Source organism: Malaclemys terrapin, chromosome 5 (assembly GCF_027887155.1).
Source record: "Malaclemys terrapin pileata isolate rMalTer1 chromosome 5, rMalTer1.hap1, whole genome shotgun sequence".
Taxonomy (NCBI): Eukaryota; Metazoa; Chordata; order Testudines; family Emydidae; genus Malaclemys; species Malaclemys terrapin.
In genome coordinates this window covers 114,745,775-114,771,891 of record NC_071509.1, presented here as the reverse complement: position 1 = coordinate 114,771,891, position 26,117 = coordinate 114,745,775, and the positions used below count along the sequence as shown (strand labels likewise).

Sequence of the window (26,117 nt, the reverse complement as noted above, 5' to 3'; positions counted from 1 at the left end):
TGTCATCATTAGGTTTATATATTAGAATTCCCAGAGCTTGAGCATTCCCTAATGCACAATAAAACATGCAAGTGCTGAAATTTATATCACAAATCGATCAAAAAACCCAAAACTCCAACTTTTAGTAATAGGAAGTAACCCTTGTGTACAGGAGGTAGCTGTCAGGGCCAAGTGACCAGAGGGTTCCAAAAGTAGTCCGAAATGCAGCACTTCCTTGAAATGCAGGGAGGAATTAGTCAACACACAGCTCTCCAGAGTGCTGCTGTTCCAGCCTAGGATGCTAGAGCAAATAGCTGTCTGGGGTTCAGTGATCATTCAGGCTATGTTTATGTTGCAATCATAGGGGATGACTGGAGCTCAAGTAGGCATACCCTGGCCTATAATTTCCCAGGTTCTCTTTGTTCCTCTTTTTAAAGATAGGTACTATGTTTGTCCTACTCCAGACCTCTGGGACCTCCCCCTCCTCCATGAGTTCTCAAAGATCGCTGATGTTTCTGAGATTGTTTCAGCTAGCTCCTCAGGCACTACTGACTTGAATACATCTGACTTATTCAAATATTCTTTAACCTGTTATTTGATGATCAAGCCTGTCATTTTGTCTGACTACCTAGGTGTTATTTAAATAAAGAGAGTATAAGAGAGAGAGAGTGTGTGTGTGTGTGTGTGATTCTGTTATTTGCAGCTTTTTGGAATATGGGGTAACTTGTGCTAGAGGATAGCCTTTCTTTGGTTTTGTTTTCATTCTAGTGTTCCTAGGAACTGACACTCCCAATAATAAACCGCACAATAAACACATACCTTTCACTACTTGCCAAGTAGTTAGGCAATGTGTACTGAGCATAATCTTGAAATAGGAAAATACAGTACTCAGTACATCCTGGTGTTCTTGCTTTTTGTCTGTTATGCTCCAAGAAGGCACATAACTCAAAGGAGGCACATACATAAACAATTAACTAGTGTGGAAGCAATGGAAGCAGCCTGAGCATTTCAATGGTATTCTTTGGCAAAAGTCAGCAGTGGAACCAATGATTGTGACTTAGGGCATAGAAAAATAAACTCCTAATGGGATCCTCCTTTTAATGATTTACTTTAAAGACTTTACTTTTGTTATCTTGTATTGCAGTTACGGTAAAAAACGTTGGATTGAGGCAGGATCCTTATGAAGAGTTCAAAATTATCTGTAAATCTAGAGGTTCTTGCACTTTATTTCTAAACAACCTTTTTAAATATTTTACTAATGGTTAAAAATTAATCACAGACAAATACCTAAGGCTAAAAAGAATCAGACACAGAGAAATTCCTCTAGCTAGCTAGAGAAAAACTCTTCATCATGAAAATATTACTAGTTCTCTTGATTTTTTCATGCTTCTTCTTTTGTGGATTACAGGTAAGAATTTATTTTAAACAAGATGATTCCTCTGTAAGTTTGTCTTAAATAATAACTGGTGAAAATATTTCATTTTTAAATGTTTTCCTGTAATGGTACCGATGCAGTTATTTTAATCCAAACTTGAATACTTGAAATGTGACATGCATTTTTATTTCATGTAATTACTGTAATTGGGAATGTATGTCAGTAGGCTTCTGAAAAGGAGGTTTTAGAGAAAAAATACTGCAATTATAATCCCAGGCCCAGTCCTGCAAGGGGTCCAGGGGTCCGCCTATCCTGATTCAGTTGCAGGATTGGGACCCTAGAGAATCAAATCCTGCAGTTCTCATTCAGTTTATATTCAGGAAAAACTTACAATGGAGTAATGGGAGTTATGCCAGAATAAGGACTGCAGGATCTGGCTCTTAGTTTTGTCTGTACATTTAGAGGCATAAGTAATTTAACTGAATTCATTACTGGGCTGAGAATAGCAGGAAGTATGTAATATGGTTACAAAACAGGGTAAAGTTTTTGGATGAAATCCTGACCCCTCTGAAGTTAACAACAAAACACCCATCAGCTTCAATGGGGTCAGGATTTCACTCTTAGTACTTTAGACTTGAGTTGTATTGATTTAATGGACACCTTCAAGGTTGATAAACCAAAGGGACTATCTTTTTTTCTGCATGCAAATTCCCTACATGCAACTTTTATGCTTCAACATTCTTTTTTTCTTAAATAATAACAAGCCAATAAAAGCACTTTCTTTGTGATGAAATCAGAGGCTTTGCATTTTCAAGTTTCCAAGGGGTTGCTATAAATAATTGTCACTTCATTCGACCTAAACCAAATCAAAAAGTTAAGTGTAGATTCATGTTTCTTTCTTTATTGTTTGCTTACCTGTGGCTCTTTAAAAATATTTGCAAGTTACTTTTAAAATCAAACAAGATTAGGCCAGTAAGAACATCTGTTTCTAAGCCTCCAGCTGCAGACTTTTTAATTACAATTTACTGTAAATCCCACTGTCTACGACACCAGTATTTGAGTTTGTTTAAAAATTCTATAATCTGCTGTGCTGAAAAGTCAAGGACTGTTTGAAGGAAATCAGAGAGAGCAGAGCTCATCCTGCATGAAACGTCCAAAAAGAAAGAGAAGAGGGATAATCAAACCCTAGAAAAATAAGAAATAAGAAAGGTGGAGTGACCAAGGATACTACTGCAAACACCTGAAGTGAAACACCTCATTGTTGCACACAGAAGACAGCAAATATACAAGGAATAAGCTAGTGATGGGCCTGATCGAACACACAATTGGAATCAATGGAGGGACTTCCCAATGTTTTCAGTTGGCATTGGACTGGGCCCTATATATCAGCCGATTTGCTACTTAATCTTATTTGATTTTTGATTTCATGTCTTGCAGCACAGAGCCTCTGAAGGTGAAGAGCTATCTCAGTCAAATCAGCAAGAGACATTCCTGATAAAAGAATGCTTAAATAATAAGTACACACATAACGCTTGTAAGAAAGTTTTCTGTCACCCATGGCAGAGATGTGTTGGAGGAAGTTGTATTTGCAAGCTTCCCTACCAATGCCCAAGGAATGTCACCTGGGTTTGTTCTACCAATGGAAGGACATTCCAAAATTATTGTCAGCTAAAGGCCTATGAATGCCAGCACCCACACGAGAAGTTTCTGAGTAAAGCAAAGTGCACGCCTTCAGGTACTGAAATATCCTTTCCCTAAACTATGTCAGTCAATGTTAGGTGGATGGTGAATGCTTAACTCTTTACTCTCAGAGAGCCTGGTCATTTATTTGTAAATGTTTAATTGTAAAATGTGCAGCGGCAAAATAAAAGTAATTGAAAGTAGGCAAAAGAAAAGAAATTAAAAGTAGGCAGTATTTGTTGATACTCATAAAAAAATCAAATAATTGACAGACCAGTCTACCTACATGCACTTCTGTTCCTGGCAGCCCAGTCCTGCTTCCACTGTAGACAACTGGAGCTTTATTATTAACTTAGTGGGAGCAGGATCTGGCCCTTGGCCCAAAGTGTCAGGTCTGTGTTATGAGAAGTCCCATAATTTTTGGTATTTCATAAATAATAATAAGAGCCAGCATTTTTATGGAAAGTTTTCTCCATAGATCTCAAAGCACTTTACAAAGGTGGGAATCGTTATCCCCATTTTAATGAAAGGAGAAACTGCGATATATTGAGATGAAGTGACTGGCCCAAGATCACAAAGTCAGTCAGCAGAAGAGTCAGAAATAGTACCCAGGGCTTTGAGTCCCAATCTAGTGCCCTATCCACTGATGCATTTCCAGTCCATATGAATGTTACTTATCTAAAGGTTGTAAAATAATGACATATTTATTGCTGTGGGTGTCTTTCATCTGATACACTTTTGCATTTTTTTTTTTTTTAGAAAAATTTGAAGTTTCTTTGGACTATGCAGATTCAGAATCAGAGGGTCTTATTCAAGTAAAGCTTGTGAATCATACTGAGAAGTTATTTATATGTAACAGTGAGTGGAGTATGAATGAAGCAAATGTTGTCTGCAGACATCTTGGTTTTAAAACGTAAGTTTTTGTGTGTGTAGGGGATTCATATAGATAATCACAATGTTTATGAAAATGCACTCCTGCTTTCTTGTGGCCCACCTGTGGACAGTTATGTGATTGGACAGTCATGGAGAGTGTATCTACTGTAATCTTCTCATAAAGACTATGTAATTCGTCATTTGAGAGTAAAAGCCAAGAGATTTCTATCCTGATAATCTAGTATATTATGAATAATTGTTACACACTTTATATTCAAATCATAAGCATTTTTATTTAAAATACCGTTAACTGTGGGCTAGATTGGGAATTTTCTCTCAGCCCTATGTTAGGGACAATTTGCAGATGTGCCACCCCAGAAAGAGCTCTGGGAAATAATTGTAACTCAGAGAGGAAATAATTTACTGCAGCCCTTTACAGGGCACAGCTTACTTCTCCCACTCCTGCCAGCTATGCTCCACTGGTCAAAATATTGGGGGCTGGAGCCAAGCCACCACCCACTCCCTGCCCTCTCCACCACCACTCAGTCCACTTTGTCACAGGGCAAAGGAGCAGCTCTACAGAGCTTGTTTTCCACTCTGTGCCCAGACTCATGATCCAGGCAGACATGTAAGGAGCCAGCCTTACTCTTCTGTACTCCCTTACATGGCCACGTAGGGCCAAGTGACAATCTAAACATGTGTGAGGGCTGGACATCTTGCTGGAGTGCCCCACAGCATCCCTATGAAACTGGGGTTTAATTCCCAGTCCTGGTCTTTAACTCCTCAGACAGCATGGGCTGAGCCTTGTGCAGAGACAGAACACTCAGTCCTAGATGGGGCTTACATGCCTGACATAGCCATAAACTCTCTGATTCCTTATTTACTTGATGTAGATTTCTTGCATGAATGATAGGGCACTAATAAAGTAAAAATATGGATACAAATGAGATGAATAGGGTAATCTCATTTGGAACAAGAGCAAAGTTGCAGGATGTTTTTAAAGACATCTTGGTTGTTGACGTTCTCTTGGTCAGGAAGATTAGACAATTTGGAGGAACTCTGGCAGTTACTAAGGTTTATAACTTATTCTTACTAAGAGCATGATCCGGCAATGTCCTCAGCACCATGAACCTGTCATGACTTTAATGGGAATTGAGGGTGCTTAGCATCATAATTCTGCATCATTAGAATCCACCCACAAATAAAGGTCTGACCTACACGCTGTTCCACATGAGCAGACCCCTGTGGCCATGCAGAGACCCAGATATTTAGGTGCCTAACTTCTACTGAAATCAATGGGAGTTAGACACCTAAATACTTTTCAGGATCTGGCCCCCACCGACTTTGATGGAGCTGCACACGGGCACACTGTGAGGAACGATTTGCAGGATGAGGGCCTCATTTTGTTTCCAAAAAACTCATGCAGTGTGCCTACCTAGCACCTTTTTATGTTGTCAGGAGTCGATGTGTGTTTATTTTTCTCAGCTATGTCCTAAACACCTTTACCTTCATGGTACAGGAGGGAAATCAAGTCACTGCTACACAGTAACTGAATATGGATCATTCTCTGTGCAAGGATAATATATTTTGATTTTTTTTATTTGCATCTTCATAGAGGAGCTGAACATCACAAAAAGACATTCGAAGTCCCAGAATCTGCCTTAACTTCATCTCAATGTCTTCATACTACTTGCAGAGGGCTAGAGACTAGCCTGGCGGAATGTACTTTAAGCGAGAGATCAAATATTAATAGTAACGAGGATTTTGCTAGTCTTGTGTGCCATAAAGAATATAGAGGTTGGTAAAATATGTGTCTTTTTTTAAACACTCTACTTAGGGTTTTTCAGTTTAAACACGGCATCCAATTAGGAAGTTGCATTCTAGCCTATCAAGTATGGTACCACAGGCACCGGCGCTTCTAACTGTAGTCACATTTTATAGTCTTTAAAATAATTTTCAGCCTTTAGTTAGTTCAACAAGGAAAATAATTCATCTTCTTTTATAAAATATTTGGAGTAAAATTTCACAAAAGAAAACATAGCAAAATGTTGTGCCTGCAACTTCCTTCCCCCTCCAAGCCTAGCAAAGGCCTTGAAGCTGAAGAAACGTTGCTTGAAATCCTTCTCTTGGGCAACTTGCGCCATCTCTAGTAAATCCTGTCTTTCCCTGATCAGCTGGAGGGGTGGCCAGTGGCATCCTTCTAGCCATCACTCTGTCCAGGATGACTGTGTAATGCATTAAAGAAAATTTAAGAACCCAGTAGCCTGGTACCAGCCAAGAGCCTGATTATGTGAATTGCTAGTGTTTCTGCAAAGTGCTCAACATCTTATATCATTGGTCCCAATTTAATTCCTGCATTGGTGTAAACTAAACCATGTTTTTGTTTAAAACATTTCATAGTTTTGTATTCTATGTAATGAAATTGGCAATAATTGGGCTTTCTTTGGCTGCTCTGGTAGCATCAGTGGGAGATGCAGCTGGTCAAAGGAGAAGTACAGATAGAGCTTCTCTGTCTTTGATCCAATGGCAAAAGCAAGAGTGTAGAGACACCTAAAATATGTTGAATATCCTTCCAGAAGAAAAGTGTACACCACATTACTCACATGCACCACCTAGCAGTGGGTCTGAAATGGCATCTCCATCTTAGTCTTTAACAAAGAGAATTGAAGATCCCCTTTGCCAAGTTGCTGGAAGTTGGATGGGGGAAAAGAAAAGGCCATGTTGAGGGCCTGATGCAAAGCCTATTGAAATAAAGGAAAAGATTCCTGGGCTTTGGATCAGGCCCTAAGAAGGCTGTGGCCCAACTGTTGGAAAAATAAAATAAACAAACAAAATTTTTCCTTGTATGTTTCTGATGATGTAGAAAGTTAAATAAGAACTTTATTTTTCTTCCTGCTTTGCAGAATGTTTATCAACTGAATTCCGTTGTGTCAACAATAAATGCATTCCTTTACATGAAACCTGTAATGGAATCAATGACTGCGGAGACCTAAGTGATGAAATGTGTTGTAAAGGTAATAGTAGTTCTCCCTTCTAAAGTGTCTCATAGTTATGTTCAGTAATACAATAGAAAACTTTCAAACAATCTTTAAAGTTATAAGACATTATCAGTCCATTTCAATCCCGTTGAGGAAAAGGTCTTTCAACTTTCTAAGGTGACAATACTACAGCTTCATTACAGTTACGCAAGAAAAGTTAGGCACCTGTTAACTTCTTGAATCACGTGGATGATCTATTAGTATTAGGACAAAGAGAATAAAGATTTTTAGGAAACTTTTAATATAACAGTTTACTATTTAATATAAAGAATCATAGACCAACGAAAAAGTGTGGCTAGTTGGACTGAAAATGGATTATTAAAGATGGGCAAATAATAAATAATTCAACAAGTTTACATGTTTTTTCTGTTAGCAAATTGTCCGTAAAGCCAATTAAGATTTTCTCAAAGTTATTACTTATAATAAATTATTCACAGAGTAATATCTTTGCCTGTAGTTTGTTCCTGAGCAGTCACTGTGTTCAGTATTTAAAATTCCATCTGTTTTGACTGGAAACAGGGAACAGTGATCTGACTAGATGAGCATACATTTAGAAATTGGATTTCAGATGCCAGAACTGATGATTACAAATTCAAAATTCTCTTTCCCCAAATAATGTTGATTTTGCTGTTTTGGTGATTGTTCCTGCTGGTAAATTCATTTGCATGAATATTCCCAGAAAATGAACAAAAAGAGGTTCAAACACAGTCAAAGGTAATTTTTAAATAAAAATCTAACATATATACATGGGTTTTTTAAAGTATTTGCCAGTCTCAGTTATTACTTTTTATTTTTATCATAGCACCCAAAGTGTGCTTACTAATAGTAAGACGTGTGAAGGCAAGGTCCCTGTCCTGACATTCTTACAAGGTACATAACATTTGCAAGGAAAGTGTAGATAAAAATCATATTTTTCTAAATGTCATTAACAAAATCTCACCCTTTCACATGGTATTTAAATTATATTTACAATACTTAAATCAAGTTTCTAAAGTTCAAAGATGATGCTAAACTACGGAACACCTGAGGAACAGACCTCTTGACCCCAAAGTTTGTGCATGAAAGGATTTACGCCAGGGAGTGCTTGTTCATGTGACTAGCGCTGTTTTTCATCAGTCTGGCCCTGATCCAAAGCCTACTGATGTCAAATGCAGTCTTCCCCAAGCCTATACTGGTATTAAGGAACCATCAGCTTTTCCATTAAATAAAAAATCCCTGAATATAGATTTGCATGGGAGAATATAAAGTAAGTCAAGAAAACCTGGCAAAGCATTGGCTTTGCTGTTCAAAAGGTATCACATTTTTGTGATAATAGAGAAGAAAGCCAGATACCTGAATTTATAGGAATGTTTCACCCAATAGAGGAGTGCCTGATGGTAATTAAGGGCCACGGTCAACATTTTCACAATACAAGCCTAAAGTTCAGTTCTTAATCCTATATTTAGCCACTTCCCAGTAGGATGTTCAAAAGCATTGCAGTCAATAGAACTTATGCTCCTAAATCATGTAAGTGCCTAAATATGGGCTTAGAAGTCTAACTTTTAGGCTCCTACTTTTGAAAATGTTGGCTCTAATCTCGTGAGATGTAGAACCCTCTACATTCCCATTGAAAGCATCAAGAACACTAATAAGACTGAAAGGTGGGTTGGTGTTTGGCTCGGTTTGTGTGTGGCAAAAGTTCTGGAAAAAAAACAGGTAATGGGTCATGCTCAAAAAATGTGAGAATTACAGCACTAAATTGATGAAAGCCTGAAAAGTTGACACTCCATTTTAAAGTTGGAAAATGGGGAGTCTACAGCATTGATAGCATCCATTTTGCTTTATGTATCCAGTGTCTGGATCCATTACATATTAATGAACATTTTACTTTTGTCATAATTATGGCTGCATTGTAGTTAAGTTACATTAGGTATCCTACAGTGGTGAGGTTGGTGAATCATTTGACCCCATCTCATACAAACTGAGTTCTCTTTTTGTTACAGCATGCAAAGGCAACAGTTTCCATTGTAACTCCGATGTGTGTATCCCAACTAAGTACCTCTGTAACAGGGAACTGGACTGCCTTGCAGGAGAGGATGAATCTCAAGCTCGCTGTGGAGGTTAAACTTTCATAGATTTATCTTCTTTGTTCCAGTCAGTTTAAACTAGAGAATAAAGAATTCCTACATTTTAAAATATGCAACTGATTTGCAAAACAAAGAAAATGCACTACTCTCCAAAAAGTTATGCAAACATTTGTAATAATGTTATGTTAATGGTTTCTGTTGCATTACACCCTGTTGCTCCTCTTCCTTCTAGAGGAAGAGGAAAAGCAAGACAAGTAAGGGCCTGGGGAAATGTATCATGCCCTGGGGACCTTCATTGGAAGGGAATGTCATTTGCATCTGGAATATTGTACCATTCCCCCCATTTTCTACAAAGAGCCACTGGTTGTGCCAAAGATCCATGGCTGGGGAATGGGTAGGACTGGTGGAAGTATTTCATCCCAATAGCCCCACGAGAAATCCAACTAAATATTAATGTAGCCTGTCTGTACTACCAGTCCACTCTTCAAAAAATGTTTTATTTTGTTTTAAGCTTGTTATACTCTCTCTTACTCTAGCTCTTACACGGTCGTCTCCCTTATCTGATTACCTCTAAATATTTTCTTCTGGTGGAGGGTTATCCATGAGAAACTTCAGACAAATTTTGTTTTATTTATCTAAGAGGTGAAGGAAGAGAGTCAAAATATAGTCTATATCAGAAAGCTAATCACTGTGTTATTTGTATTATGGTGGTGTCCAAAGGGAATTGGACAGTGTGTTTCTCTATGCACTGTGCAAACATAACGGAAGAGCTGTCCTGAAGAGTTTACAATCTAAATTTAAGACAAGTGAGTTTGACAGACAACAAGGAAGAGGGAGATAAGATGAAGGTAACAGGGAGAAGTTTATGTGTTTACACAGGGTAGCTATATACACAACTTGATGGTTCCGAATTATTTTAAAACATTGAGGTACTGAGAAGAGTGTTTTGCCTGTCATCCAGCCATCATACAGTGGCTGATTTCTAGTAAACTATGAAGTAGAAGTGGGGCTTTAGGAAGGGTTTAAGGCAGATGGTTGTATCCTTACAGATTAGTTGAGGGAGGATGTTAGAGGAGCAGCATAGAAGAAAGAACAAAGATGTCGTGAAGAAGAGGACAGATGATCAGTCCTCAAAAGTATTTGGGCACCTATCTCCATGGAAATCAATAGGAGTTAGGTGCCTGAATACTTTCAGGATCTGGGCCATAGTTATTATTTGTACTGTAGTGGTTTCCACAGAACACTGGGCATCCCATTGTCCTATGCACTGTACAAACACATAGGAAGACATTCCTGAAAAGTTTACAAAGTAAATTTAAGACATATTTTGTTGCAGGAACAATGTACAGCAAAGAAGTGTGTTCAAACTATGCTGTTGTTTTTGTGCTTTATTCTTAGGTGAGCAAAAGCCAAAGCCAAAAGTTCAAGGTAAATATTTTGGTCTTCAGTTATTTATAGTTGAGTGTGTGTGTGTGTGTATTTACAGGCATTTCAGTCACTCTAGTATAATAAATATTTCTCAGTGCAGTGCAGTACAAGTATGAGAGCATTTGCATGTGTGTGTCAGAAGGACAGCAAGAATTTAATATAAATTGATGTTTTTGTGTTTTATTCCCAGGACATTCACATTCAAAGGCTAGCATTCAAGGTAAATATTTTGAAGTCTTTATTTTTATATGCTAATTATAGACTGCCACTGTGCAAAGTTCTCCACATCAATTAGCATTTAATCATGACCCGCAACACTACTGCTACTGTGGTACAAGACCTGCAAATGGAAGTCCCAATTATCAAAATTCCCATTTATTTAAATGTGTGATTTGTTTGGATAAAGCCTGAAGGTTAAGGTCCAATAGGGAATATTTTATTTATTTCATTATGATCCAAATACCCCCAAAACCAGGCTAAAGGAGTCATTTAGCACAGAACTCAAATAATCAAACAAACGCACATAGTCTGCTGAGGACTGTTATGCCAGCCAGAGTGACCACAATTGATGGCATCACACCAGGCATCATGTAATGAAGTTCCCAGATCTGGCTCAATCCCGCAAATCCAATAATCTCTGGGATGGTCCCACAGACAGCATGAGGTAAGGTCGGAGAACGCAGCCCTTTGTGCGTCAATGGAGAGTTTGAGAGCATAGTGTGCTGGGGTTTTTTTTGTCCATCCTGGAGACATTGCCAAAGCATATGCAATGCGGCTTTTTAAATATGATGAAAGATTGAAGGAAGGTCAGATCTCTGTGAGAGTATGGCATTTCACACAAAGACAAACCACTTTATGCTCAGGCTTTAGCACTGACAGCACATATAGATTGCCTCTAGCCATTCCAAGTCTGCCTGCATGAGAGTCTGGGCTTCTGACCTGTATAGCAATATAGGTAGTACATAAGTTTGATAGATCCTGACCTTTGTCTTAGCACAAAGACATTTTTGCACCCATTAGCAAGACATGGACGTCACACAGGAAGCAGTGAGACTTATTCATCGAAGAACATCCGGTTTGCTCTGACTGTTTGAACTCTGCTTGCAGCCTAGGTAGATGAACTCATCAATGTACACAAATACACCATCACAATTTAAAATAACCTTGCCACGTACTGCTCCTTTGAGTGCCACAAAGCTTCCTGAGATGGGTGTCATGGAATGATGAATTTTGGGGGATTCATAGTGGAGGAGGAGATTACTTGAAGGAAACCAAAAAGAAAGGGAGGAAAATACCAGGATGTAATTGTTTAGATGCAGAATGCCCCTCTAATCTTGATTAGTGGTGTATTTAGCACATACATATGAATTAGACCACTTGTTATTTGCATACTACTTTTAAGCAGAGAAAGCCAAAGAGTGTCATATTATGTGGAGATTTTATAATTTAGAGAAATATCTACTAAGAACTGGGATGAAAAAGTATTTCTAATAATGTATGGAACAATATATTTTCATTTTTGAAAAACCTATCTTTTTAACACAAACATATGTTTAAGTGATAGTGCAATTTAAAATGTTTATAAACATTAAACTACTAATATTCCATTATTTTATTACAGAACAAAAAGAAGACACCTCAACTTCCAGTATGAATGGAGGTCAGTTTGATTAAAGCTCCACTTCCTACCTGGTTGCCATGTCATGGACGAACTTTCCCTAAATTCTCTTCTGATGGAGGATCATGCATGAGAAATTTTAGACCAGTTATGCTAGATTTGTTTAACAGGTGGTGAAAGGGAGTCAAATTCAGTTTATATCAGAAAGCTAGATCCACAAAGGTATTTGGGCACCTGTCTCCATGGAAATCAATGGGAATTTGGTGCCTGAATGCCTTTGAGAATCTGAGCCATAGTTATTACTGGTACTGTTGTGGTTTCCGCAGAGGAATAGGTATCCCATTGTTCTAGGTATTGTACAAACACATAAGAAAACACATCTGAAGAGTTTACAGCCATGGTCACCAACTGGTCGATCGTGATCTCCTGGTCGATCCTAGAGGATCTCCCAGTCGATCGCAATCTCAGGCTGTGTAGTGGGGCTGCCGCTAAGGCAGGCTCCCTGCCTGCTCCGGCTCCACGCCGCTCCCAGAAGCGGCCAGCGTGGCCCCGGGGGTGGGGGGTGGGGTGTGGGGTCTCCCTCCTCTCGTTGCTCCTGCCTGCAAGCACCTGGCCCGCGCAGCTCCCATTGGCCGGGAATGGAGAGCTGTGGCCAGTGGGAGCTGTGGGGGTGGTGCTTGCAGAGAGGGGCAGTGAGCAGAGCCATGTGTCCCCCGCTTCTCCCAGGGGCCGCAGGGGCGTGTTGGTCCCTTCCGAGAGCGGCGTGGAACCGGGGTAGGCAGGGAGCCTGCCTTAGCGGCAGCCACTGTTCACCGCCAACCAGGAGCCGCCAGAGGTAAGTGCTGCCTGGCAGGAGGCTTCACCCCAACCCCCAGCCCCCTCCCAGAGTCAGCACCCTATACCCCCTCCTGCATCCTGAACCCCCTCCTCCACCCCAAGCCCCAGCCCTGAGCCCCCTCCCAGAGCCAGCACCCTGTACCCCCCTGCATCCCAACCCCCTGTCCCAGCCCTGGCCCCCCAGCACCCCAACCTTCTGCCCCAGGCTCAGCCCAGAGCACCCTTCCACACTGAGAACCCCTCAGCCCCAGCCCAGAGCCCTCATCCTCTCCCAAAACCCAATCCCCTACCCCAGCCCGGAGAAAGTGAGTGAGGGTGGGGGAGAACGAGCAACGGAGAGGGGCAGGGATGGAGTGAGCACGGCGGGGCACATCCTGGGTTGCCCTTAAATTCAAAAAGTGATCTTGGGTGTAAAAAGGTGGGACACCACAGTTTTACAGACACATTGTTAAGACACGTGAGTGTGACAGACAACAAGGAAGAGGGATATAGGATGAGGGTAACGGGGAGAAGTTTATGTGGTTACACCGAGTAGCTATATGCACAACTTGATGGTGCCAAATTGTTTAAAGCATTGGGGTTTTGTGAAGGGTGTTTTGCCTGTGATCTGGCCATTATTAGCTAGCTGATTTATAGTAAACTGCAATAGAAGAAGGCCTTTAGGAATGATTTAAAAGGAGATGATTGTGTCTTTATCGATTTGTGGAGGGAGGGTGTTTCAAATATAAGGGGCAGCATGGAGAAAAGCACAAATATGAATTTAGGAGAACAGGACAGATTAGCAGTTAGAGCAGATGGTGCAACTGGGAAACGACAAATAAGAGATAAGAGAGAATAAGCGGAGAGGACAGAACCTAAGTGCTTGGATGATAAGAAGCTTGAACTTGAAGGAGTGGAAAATTGGGAGCACATCCTTCTAGCTATTAATCCTACATTTATGTATTTTATTTGTGTATAATTTGTCCAAACATTCCTATCTTTAATTGCATTTTGGATTGATAAACTGTTCTACAGTGTCTTGTCGACTGACTCATCTTTACACATCTTTTGTTTGACTGTGGGTTTTGTTGTAGTGAAATAGTCTAATCAGGCCGAAGCTTCACATTCAGGTTATGCATAGTGTATTCTGAAAAGACTATATTTCTTTTGAATAAAAACAAAAAGACTCTTGATTCATATAATCAGGGCATTTTTCCCAGGAGCCATATGTAATACAACCTTGGAAAATCACCAACAAAATTTAGTAGCAGAGTCATAAAACATACTCACCCATCTAGGACGATGATAAAGAAATTAACAGTATTTTATTCGTCCATCAATAAATAAATGATTTAGTCAAGGCAAGTAGACTTTTCCAATGCTATCCGAACATCTAGTTAAATAACTGCTTTCTACAAAATCAGCAAACGGTAGAGTTGGAAACTCTTTCTCGCTGGTACAATGTACAGCAAACCAGCATGTTCAAACTATACTGATGGTTTTGTGTTTTAGCCTTACATGAGCAAAAGACAAAGCTAAACATTCCAGACAAATGTTTTTATGTTCTATTAATTTATGTATATTTATATTTATAGTCATTTCACTCACTGCAGTATAAAAAATATTTCCCTACTCAATGCTGTACAATTGTGGGGAGTATTTGCATATGTGTGTCTGTGAGACAGAGAATTTGGTGTATATTGATGTTTTTGTATTTTATTCCCAGAGTGTTCATATGCAAAGGTTAAAATGCAAGATCAAAATATTTTGAAGTCTTTTTTATTTTTATATACTTAATTATAGACTGTGCAAAGATCTCCATAGCAACTAGCCATTTAATCTTGACCTGCAACATTTCTGCTATTATGGTATAGGACCAACAATGAAAGCACTTTCATTTCAGCCCTTATGTAGCCAAAATCAATAATGATTTCAGTAGATGTTTTGTTTGAATAAAACTTGGAGGATCAAGTCCAGTAAAGGAACTTCATATGTGCCAAATCTCCCCATTAAGCAGGCTAAAGGAAGCATTTCAAACACGACCGCACCACCTAAATATAAAATAACCCTGCTGCATGCCTTCCTTTGAGCTCCACAAAACTTCCTGAGATGGGTGTCAGAGAACGATGACTTTTGGGGGCCTCATAGTGGAGGAGAACCAGATGATATTACTCAAGTGAAACAAGAAAGAAAGGGAGGAAAGTGACAGCATGTGGTAGTTTAGATGCAAAATACCCCTCTAACCTTGAATAATGGGGTGTACATTTATTAATTGGACCGCTTGTTATTTGCAGAACTCTTATGGAGAGAAGGCCAAAGAGCGTCATATTACTTGGTGATATTGTGATATACAGCAACATCCACTAGGAACTGGGATGAAATTTGTGTTGTTTTTTAAGGAAAATAACATGTTACCATTATTTTGACACAAAAGTGCTAGGGTAACTTGAAATGTTTGTAAATATTTGGGTACTAATATTTCATTCTTTTACTACAGAACAACATGTCCAAAATTCTAATATAGATGAAGGTAAGTTTCACTAAAACTCCAGCCTAGGTGGATACCATGTCATAGGGTGAACTTTCCAAAGCAATCAGGCATTTTTCAAATAAGCATTTACATTGTTTATCTAAGCCAGTGGTTTTCAAACTGTGGGTCGTGACCCAGTACTGGATCGCGCAATGTAAGGCACTGGGTCACGGCGGCTCTGGTCATCACCGCCGACGGGGCCGTTAAAAGTTCCGATGGCAATGCTGCCTGGCTAAGGCAGGCTAGTCCCTACCTGTTCTGACACCCCGCTGTGCCCCGGTTCCCGGCCAATGGGAGCTGGGGGCGGGGCAGTGCCTGCAGGCAAGAGCCACGTGGAGCTGCTTGTATGCCTCTACCTAGGAGCCGGACTTGCTGCTGGCCGCTTCTGGGGTGCAGCGCGGTCCGCGGTGTCAGGACAGGCAGGAAGCCTGCCTTAGCACCCCCACTGTGCCGCTGACCAGGAGCCACCCAAGGTAAGCCCACACCCCAATCCCCTGCCCAGAGCCCCCCCAGCCTGGAGCCCCCTCCTGCACCCCAAACCCCTCATTCCCAGTCCTTACCCCTGCACCCCAACCCTCTGCCCCAACTTCATTGGGTCACAGGCATCAACAATTTTCTTCAACTGGGTTGCCAGAAAAAAAGTTTGAAAACCACTGATCTAAGCTATACAGGATTTTAAAAACAAAAAGAGCCATAAGAAATTGTGGCCCTAGATTCTTTGTTACTCTTGTCCTGAACCCAGCATGCAGAGTATCTCACAGATGTCATATTTTCAACAAAAATTTAAATCAGTCTCCAGTTTCTACTGTGTTGAATTCCTACAATTACTGAGGTAATTGTGGGCCAGATTCACTAGCAGTTAGGCATTAGGTCCAACATTCATTGGGATTCACAAAACCGCCACTCAGTTGCCACCTAACACTCCTAGGGCCCAAATTAGTAGGGGTACAGGGGGGAGTTGTTGTTTTGTCTTGTTTTATTTTTTTGTTTGGTTTTTTTGCCAGTGCAGATTTGTACACAAATTGAAAGAAAAAAAAAAATCACTCTCGAGTGAGTGGTGTTGTGACCTGGCGCACGGGGTTGCATCACACCACCACTCAAATTTGGCCTGGCCTCCCCTCCATCATGACGGAAGGGAAGCGGGTCCAAATTTGAGCAGCATTGCAGCTTGTACACCAGATCACAGCCACCAATACCTCCTCCTGCAAGAAACGGCTTCGGTGTCTAACTTCAGGAGAGTGTTCACAGCTATGATTCCTAAGCACAAATTGGTGCCTCCTTGTGATCTGGATTTGGATCCCTAGCTCCTTTTGAGGGGTGGAGCTCAGGCCACACACCTCTCCTTGAACTTCCTAATGCAGTGGTCCCCAAACTGTGGGGAACACCCCTGTAGAGGCACGTGGAGGAATGTTTAGGGGGCTCATGGCAGGGCCTGGGTCAGTCCCCATAGGGGGTGAGGAGGGAGCGCCACCCAGCCCATCTCTGTGCCGGGCCACAGCACCACTCTGGGCCGCAGCTCCACTCCGCCCCCAGGCCAGCTCTGTCCTCATTCCCTCTCTAGCCCTAGTTCAACCCCCAGCTCCACCTTTAGACCAAGCTCCTCTGCTGAGCCAACTGTGCAGTAATGTGGGGGGGGGGGCACAGACAGATTCCATTACTGGTAATTGGGGGCATGACAGGAAAAGGCCACCACTGTCCTAATGGCTGGTTTAGGCAACCCAAACCCCACCTCCCCGACTCAGCTTGCTGGCTTTTGTGGATTCTATTCTTGGGTGCCTAATTCTACCCGTGCATTGTATACTAGGCACCTAACAGCAGGCTATGAATTCCACTAGATGGCAGATGCCTAATTCCCTATGTTAATCTTGCCCTGAACGGCCATAGAAATCAAATTATTAAAAAAAAATAATCTCATTTTGATGAAAATTAATGTGTTCCTTAAATGACATGCTCTTTCCTCTTTGTTAAAGAAAGGAAAACATTAAAGACCTTGTTGCCTCAGTTAAAGTGTGGTGTTACAAACCACCCAGTAACTCGACGGAAGCGAATCATAGGAGGAAACACTGCTACAAAGGTAACAACAAAAGTGACCTAGTCTGATAAATTGTATATGGGCATTGTTGTCTTTAGCTTTTCAGCATCTTGATGTACCAATGGAAGTATTGTCTCAAAGTATAATAAATGCAGAAATCTAATCAGTTTGTAAGATTGCAGTTTTGAACAGAAGGGGTAAGTCTGCACTTCAAGCTGGGGGTGTGATTCCCAGCTCAAGGAGATATAGCCCTGCTACTCTGATTGAGTTAGTATGCTAAAAATTAGGGCAGTTAATTAATCACAGTTAACTCACGCCATTAACTCAAAAAAAATTATTGCGATTAATCGCACTTATAATAATAGAATACCAATTGAAGTGTATAAAATATTTTTGGATGTTTTTTTACATTTTCAATATTGATTTCAATTACAACATAGAATTCAAAGTGCACAGTGCTCACTTTATATTATTTTTGATTCCAAATATATGCACTGTAAAAGTGATAAACAAAAGAAATAGTATTTTTCAATTCACTTCATACAAGTACTGAAGTGTAATCTCTTTATCGTGAAAGTGTAATTTACAAATGCAGGGTTTTTTTGGGTTACATAACTACACTCAAAAACAAAACAGCATAAAACTTTAGAGCCAAGTCCACTCAGTCCTACGTCTTATTCTGCCAATCGCTAAGACAAACAAGTTTGTTTATATTGATGGGAGATACTGCTGCCCGCTTCTTATTTACAATGTCACCTGAAAGTGAGAGCAGGCATTCACATGGCACTTGTAAATACCTTGCAATGCCGGCTACAGAAGTGTCATGCGAACGCCTGTTCTCACTTTCAGGTGGCATTGTAAACAAAAAGCAGGCAGCATTATCTCCTACAAATTGTAACCAACCTTGTTTGTCTGAGTGATTGGCTGACCAAGAAGTAGGACTGAGTGGACCCGTAGGCTCAAAAATTTTACACTGTTTTATTTTTGAATGCAGTTATTTTGGTACATAATTCTACATTTGTAAGTTCAACTTTCATGATAAAGAGATTGCACTGCTGTACTGGTATGAGGTGAACTGAAAAATATTTTTTTGTTTTTTACAGTGCAAATATTTGTAATAAAAATAAATATACAGTGAGCAGTGTACACTTTGTATTCTGCATTGTAATTGAAATTAATATATTTGAAAATGTAGTAAACATCCAAAAATATTTAAAATAAATGGTATTCTATTGTTGTTTAACAGCATGATTACTCATGATTAATTTTTTTAATCGCTTGACAGCCCTACTAAAAATAGAATGTAGCTGTGCTCAGGGTGGCTAGCCCATCACGGCACCACAACTGCATGCTATTTTTAGCACACTAGCACGATCAGATCTAGTGTGAGTATGTCTCCTTGAGCTGGGAATCACATCCCCAGCTTGAAGTGTAGACTTACCCAAAGATGTCAGGAAAAGCAATGGTTAAGGCTTGAATAGAAAGTTTATTTCTTCAAAGGAAGTTGAGTGTGTGTCACAGGATTGGCTCCAATATGCACTCTTAACCAAGATTTTTGCATTTAATTCCCCCCCTCCTTTTTTTTTAAGATAAGAGAATAAAGATACTAGCTGTAAAACTACTAGTAGTATTTTGAACAACTGCACAAGCTTTATACTGCACCATTTTAATGAGATGCAAACTGTACTTTGGAGTTTCATAATGCAGCACTGCGGAGTGCGTGGTGTAGTAAAGGTACACCAGCAAAAACTGGAGCAAATAATTTATCAAAATACTGTAGTTAGAAAGAATATCCTGTCAAAGCAGAATTAAAACCTGAGTAATGTGCCTAATGATACAGTCACATATTATATTTGATCATATAGGGTCAGATCCTATCACATGAACCATGCAGATTTTTTTTTATAGGGTGAATTCCCTTGGCAAGTGGCAATTAGAGAGGGTAGTGGTACAGTGAACTGTGGAGGAATTTATATCGGTGGCTGTTGGATTCTGACTGCTGCACATTGTGTCAGGTAAAAACCATTCTGGAAACAATTTGCTTCTTGCAAAGTACAGAAAACATTTTATAGGTTCTTGTACTTCTCATCTGCTTTTTTGCTGACTCTCAATTGCATAGCGGAAAAAATACAGAGTTCAACAAGTCAGCAAACCAAAAATTACTATAATGAAACAAACCAAAAACCCAGGAGTCTGCACACCAATATCTGTGCTCAGCTCCTAAATTCTTAGTTTCATTGTTGGGTAGATTCAGCCCAGTCAGTATCATTACATCAGATTTCCTCTAGCTCTCTCAGCCCCTCAGCATGTTCACTGATTCTACCATAAAGGATTTCCAGATGGGGTCCTTCTGAATGTCTGAAAAGCTTTTCCTGCTTTTTAATACTGTCTATCTAGGCATTTATACAGCAAAGATCACTATGGTATCAAATTACATAATTCTATAATCAGTGGTCTTCTTATAAAGCTGAATTCTCTTCTCCTTTTCAGGAGCAAGATAAGCCAAGTGTGAGTTAAAGAAAATCTTAAGGCTATTCTGCCTTCTCCTGCATGGTTCTCATGCAAGTAGAGCAGCCTCCAGATTCTCCTAAATTACTCTTCTTTCCCTTCTTCCAAAGGCAGACAGTTGAGAGGGTTTGAGTGCTTTTTCTCTTCGTTATAGGTTATGGAAAAGCTATGGCAAAAGGATGGATCTTGCAATTTGTCCTGAAGGTGGTCAGGTTAGGTCTGCTATTCCTGAGGAAGGGAATTGCATAGTCAAGGGCCTGCAGCCCAAGTGGCTTTGTTGCCAGCTCCCTCTAGTCTTAAAGCCCCATAATGCCCCACTCTCCCTTGGCTGCAAGTTCAATGCTGCACCCAGCTTCTCAAGCAGGTGCTTGGGGCGGCCGCTCCGGAGAGGGCCGGCACGTCCAGCTATTCGGTGGCAATTAGGCGCACGGTCCCTCACTCCGCCTGGGAGTGAAGGACCTCCCACCGAATTGCCGCCGCAGATCACGATCGCGGCTTTTTTGTTTGTTTGTTTTGTTTTTTGTTTTGGCTGCTTGGGGCGGCCAAAACCCTGGAGCCGGCCCTGGCTGCACCTCTGAAGTGCAGCACAGACTCTCACCCCAGGAATCCAACCTATGATTACTGCAGCTAAACTGCTTGAAGCAGCATTAGTACACAGCCAGTGGAGGGGAAGGAAATCAGTAGGGGAGGTATAAAGGGGATTATGATCTACTGTGGGACATCTCTTCAGGGCACCTGCCGTTTTGGGAGCTGAATTTCCTATCTGTTCCACAGGGGTGTGGGGAGAATTTGGGGAGGGGAAAACAAAAGCCTGCACATACACCTGATTGAAAAATGAACAGGAAATTCCTTGAATCAAAACTCTCCTTTCCTTTCCCCTACATGTGGAAAAACAACATAGGGCAAATGTAAGCTTTATTTTGTCACCATTTAATTTAACTGGCAAGTTGTGCATTAGAATATCAGAATTTGCAAGAAGGCTTTAGTGGTACTGCATGAGTACCAAGTCTCAAATTCATCCATATAGATTTTTAAATTCACATGTTCATATAATTTGTTCAGCCTAGATGCATATTTTATTTGTTTAAGATGTTATTTACTGATAAGGAAGTGTCACTGTTGATGTGCATTCATACCTAGAAGATGAAAAGATAAGGAGATCTATGCAGTAGCTTGATGTGATTGGTGGTGTTTCTTGGGTCATTGGTCTGACCCTGCTCTCACTGAAACCGTATGGCAGAACTCCAATGGGCTCAATGACCATAACATGTATAAACTTTTGTCTCTCTCCTACATTTTACATGAAATCCTGAGTTACACAATGCATAGGTGATGCAGGAAAACAGAACCTACAGCAGAAGAATTAGAGAAGGCAGGATGTTTGGGGTTGGAGTAGTAACAGAAAAAGTTCCTGTTGCCCATGTCAAATGCAGAGCATGCATTAAAGGGCAAGTTGTAATCTTTCACTGGCCTCGTGTGGAGGAGGGGAACAGGAACTATTCCCTGTGTGTGCCCCTTGGGAGTGTACGTTTCCCCAAAGGGTGCACAGATGAATGGGGAGAAGGAAGTGATGGTCCCAACATCCTCTCCACTCTGGCCCAGGGAGTGGTCTGGGCATACCCCCACCAGAGTGGGGTGAGGAGCGAGGAGTCTGTACAACAGTACTTCTATGTACTGGGGCACAACCAGAGAAGCACGGTCCTCCTAGTATTTCCCTTGAGGCAGTGGTAACAATACATTTTGGCCTATTAAATTATTTGTCCATGTCAGATACTATCTCCACATTTGATACAGTTCAGAAAGATCCTGGTCAGAGGATAGTAATACTTAATGTGTGTAGTATTATTATTATTTTACAGAAATGCTGATGAATTGCTAAATGGCATAACACTTACTGCAAGCCAGAATTAACATTTGTGCTTGTATTTATTAACAAAATATAACTGACATTTCTTTTACAGAAAAAGTCGAGTTAATCAGTATCGGATATGGACTGGAATATTAGATACAATCGTCTATAATCAAGAGATAGATACTTTTAGATTAAACCAAGTGATAATCCATGAAAACTATAATGCCTCAAACTATCTGAATGACATTGCTTTGTTGGAGATGAAAAGTAATGACAAAGGAAAACCATGCACACTAGCATACAGCATACCTGCCTGTGTTCCCTGGTCAGAATATCTGTTCAGATCTGGACATCAATGCAAGGTTTCCGGCTGGGGACTAGCAGACGGTATTTGATTTTTTTAGTTTATAATGAATTATTTATACTATGGTAGTTTCCAAAGGTTCAAGTCTGGATCAGAACCTCACTGTGCTAGGTACTGTACAAACTGGTAGGAAGACACTTGTCCCAAAAAAGTTTACAATCTAAATAAATTTTATAAAGAAACAAAACAAAAACGTGTGGAGAGAGGTGGGGAAGGAATACAACATACGTGTAAAGTGATCAACTAAGTCATGTTAGTTAGATGTCTATTTGTAGCATATTTGTTTTATTTATAACACAAAAACATAACTGTACAATTGATCTGGAGTGAGGAAGGCACTCAAGGTTGAAGTGAAGAGAAAGATATTGTTGGAGTGAAGTGGGAGGAAATACATAAAGGGAGAGCAAAGCTGAATGGGACAGAGGGGAAAGAGAAAGAGGGCAAAAAAAACATGGTGGTAAGGAGAGCCAGGCTGGGCAGCCAAGGTACTGCAGTGATGGGAGAGGGGCAGGATTAAGAAAAATAGTAAGTAAAATTCTGCATACTGACTGATTTGCACAGATGATTGGTGTATTTTGATCACTTATTTGCCAATCTGCATGGGGTAAAGACCTGGACGTGTGTCACAGGGAAGGATCCTGAAAAGTTTGAATTCGCCTAGTTTTCTTTATCACTCTTCTCTTCTCGGACCTCAGCCAGACAGAGGTGCTGCCCTGTGCTCCAGTCCTCCAAGGAGTGTAAAAACACTGGACATTTTTAATGAGCATTCTTTTTGCCAAAGATGCGATCATTTCCCTCATGAATTACAGAGGTTGATTAATAGCATATGGTGAATTAAAAGGCTGGCATGGAAGATACATTTAAAACTGCTACTATTAAATTACCCTCTAGTAACACTCCACTTAGAAAACCAATTTCCATTTTGATCACAAGTGGCCTGTGATTAAAACGGTACAAAAGAGACTACGCTCTATAAAATGTCGAGGGACAAAAAAAACAGTTTGTCCACAAGATAGGATGTGACTCAGTCATCTAGCAACCCTTCTCTTGTGAAAAGAAAGAAAAGAAAAAGGACGATGTAAGAGAGATCAAGAGGGAGGGGTAATAAAGATAGGAAAGGTGGGAGGAGGAAAGAAATTTCCTAATATTTAAACACTGAAAATACTGCAAGCTATCACAAGAGTTGTTTACTCTGAACAAGATCATGAGGATTTATGATGCTGGTCCATTTAGGAAGCCAAGATGAAGAGCTAGAATGGAAAGCATGACAGTTTTATCTAGAGGCCCCTTAAGTGTCAGACTGAAATTGAACAAAATTAAGTCTTGAGTGTGGTCTCTATTTAGTTCTTTAAAGATTCTGATATTCCCAGATATATCTAATGTCCTCCCTTAAATGAGATTGCCTAGATTAAGATTCCCCTCCTCACAGACAATACAAAAGGCATTCCACCACTGTGTGTCATATTGTGTAGTCTATAAATTGCAAGCACCGACAGAAAATGAGGAAACAAACTAGGAGGGTCAAGATCTGGGATTAGCTAAAAATGTGTTAGAAAATGTAACTGCTGTGTGAGATTCTGTAGTTAAATAGTACTGCTTTTATCTGGCTGATGTGCTTGACTACATACATGGAGAAAGTATGCATGCATTTAAATTATGTATTGTATAGAATAGAATAGGTTATATTAAGTCAGGAAAACAAGTATGAAACTTTTGATTTATGACAATGTATCTAAAATGTATTTCAAATTCAAAGGTTCTATTCTTTTCTTTTTTAGGTTATACCAAACAATTTGTTCTTCGATGGGGCAACATTAATTTATTTCCAAACTGTTCAGATATCTATAAAGAGCGCTTTTTTGACGAAATGGAATGTGCAGGCAAGTAATTTCATCACTATTATTTCTTTCTGGTATCATCATCAAACCCACCTCCCTGAATATCTGAAGTCCTACTACCCAGTGCTCTCTTATAACCCTGAAATACAGTAAACTAGACACCATAGTGAAGCTCTTAGCAAAGTGGTAAGGAACCAAAATGCTCTTACTAGATCTGCTGTAAAGTGATGCAGACTTTTAGTACCAACTTGCATGTACAACTACACAGCTATGTTTGCAAATGCAGTTATGACTACATGCAATTACTGTGATTATGCATGCAAATTTCAGCATCCAATTGTGTGAGAGATTTATGGGCACAGGTGGGCTACTGTCCATTGAAAATCTGGCCTTTACTGTCTTTGGCCTGGATTCAGAAAGGTACTTAAGTGCACGTATAACTTAAAGCACATGAGTATTCCCATTGAATGTAATTTAACTATTTGTATGCTTAAGCACTTTGTTGGATCAGGTCATTTCCACCCATCATTCTTTGTCCCCTGGAAGATGTTACCAACTTTTTAAAAGAAGAAATGGTCAAACCTGGTCAGAAAGCATTAGCACTCTAGGGGACCATTCCAAAAGCTGAAGTTAGAGCCTTGAATTCAAAATTTTAACTTCAAGCTACTAGAAGAATTGCCACAAGCTTTCTTAAACTTAATATGTAGCCAATTAATATGACAGATGGTTCTGTCCCTCCTTGAATTTAAGTAAACAAAGGGAATGCTTAAAAAAAATAGTGAAAAGTGGTCCAATTAAGCTGTGAGAGAATTCAGTCTGATGCCTGCAAGGTATTGGGTCCTGTGGGACACATGTTATCTCCTACGTCTGCCATACTTTTCAACTGATAGTACTTTTACGTGGAAGGCAGTCACCTATTGCAGCAATGGGCAGCAGTATAAAAGCTTAAGATATTAATCAAAGATGAATTTTTAGAGAACTTATCGACTTCCTAGACATTAAGAAGAAAAGGGGAAGCTTTCTCTCCCCAAAGCAAACACAAACCTTCAATATGGTTTTGGAATGGAGGACTGCTACTTGTGAGAGTATGTACCCACCAGCATGAGTAAGGGTTGCATAATCAAGCACTGTGTGGCTGGTCATCACACTTCACTGTCCGCATCACAAAACACACAACCGCAATCAGCAACAGCTGACACTTTTTGGGAAAATTCAGAAGGGAGGCCACATTTTGATAGGCATGGAGATGTCCTATTATTAAGAGAACAGCTAAAGTTATAGGTATGCTGTAGTACTGTGGTAATGTTGCTGCATTATTGTATTTTCACATTCTTCACACTTGATCTATTTTTCAGAACCACTATACTCACTTAAAAAGGATGTTTGGTGCTTATTTTGGTTCATTTTCTATAGATGACTTTTGAAACAATATAAAATACAATGGACTGAATTCTGCTCTGATACTCTGGTATAAAACTTTAATTACTGTCTAGTAACCGAGTGAATGTTATGCTATTGTAATGAGCAGAATTTGGCCACCTATGATTTTAGAAAATAAGTTCTGCAGTCTTCACAATAGGAAAAACATGCATATAACACATTTGCCTTGGTGTTTTTCCTCAGGTACCTTTGATGGTTCCATAGATTCCTGTAAAGGTGATTCAGGAGGACCCTTGGTCTGTATGGATTCAAATAATAGGGCATATGTGTGGGGTATTGTGAGTTGGGGTGAAAACTGTGGAGTTCAAGGATTCCCTGGAGTTTACACAAAAGTAGCCAAATACTTTGATTGGATTAGCCGTCATGTGGGAAGGTCCGTTATTTCTCTATATAATGTGTGAAGCTTTGGGAACTAAATACTACATTCTCAGCACCTACACACAAAAAAGAAAATTAGTTCTACCTTAGAATCAGCAGTTTTATTACATACTTGCAATTTTTGGAAGAAATGTTTAAACAAATATTTGAAAATGCTATTAGTGTTCTATAAATGTAATGATTCTTGTAGAAAGTGTTTTGTACTAAAATTAGTTCACTGCAAGATTCTCTAATAAATGCGTGTATACTATAAGGAAATTAAAACATCTGATTTGGGGGGGGATATTACATTTCATGTTTGT

At 40.0% G+C, this 26,117-nt stretch overlaps 1 protein-coding gene across 1 annotated transcript; it reads left to right on the top strand.

The window, feature by feature from the left end:
• The first annotated feature begins 901 nt into the window (after positions 1-901).
• CFI (complement factor I) lies at positions 902-26,117 on the top strand. Its single transcript, XM_054029938.1, has 15 exons — positions 902-1,387; positions 2,792-3,089; positions 3,794-3,947; positions 5,523-5,704; positions 6,811-6,921; positions 8,928-9,044; positions 10,410-10,439; positions 10,630-10,659; positions 12,061-12,099; positions 15,371-15,403; positions 17,374-17,477; positions 19,344-19,450; positions 21,905-22,182; positions 23,938-24,039; positions 25,621-26,117. Exons 1-15 carry the CDS (start codon positions 1,331-1,333, stop codon positions 25,836-25,838), a joined length of 1,860 nt encoding a protein of 619 aa, XP_053885913.1. The 5' UTR covers positions 902-1,330; the 3' UTR covers positions 25,839-26,117.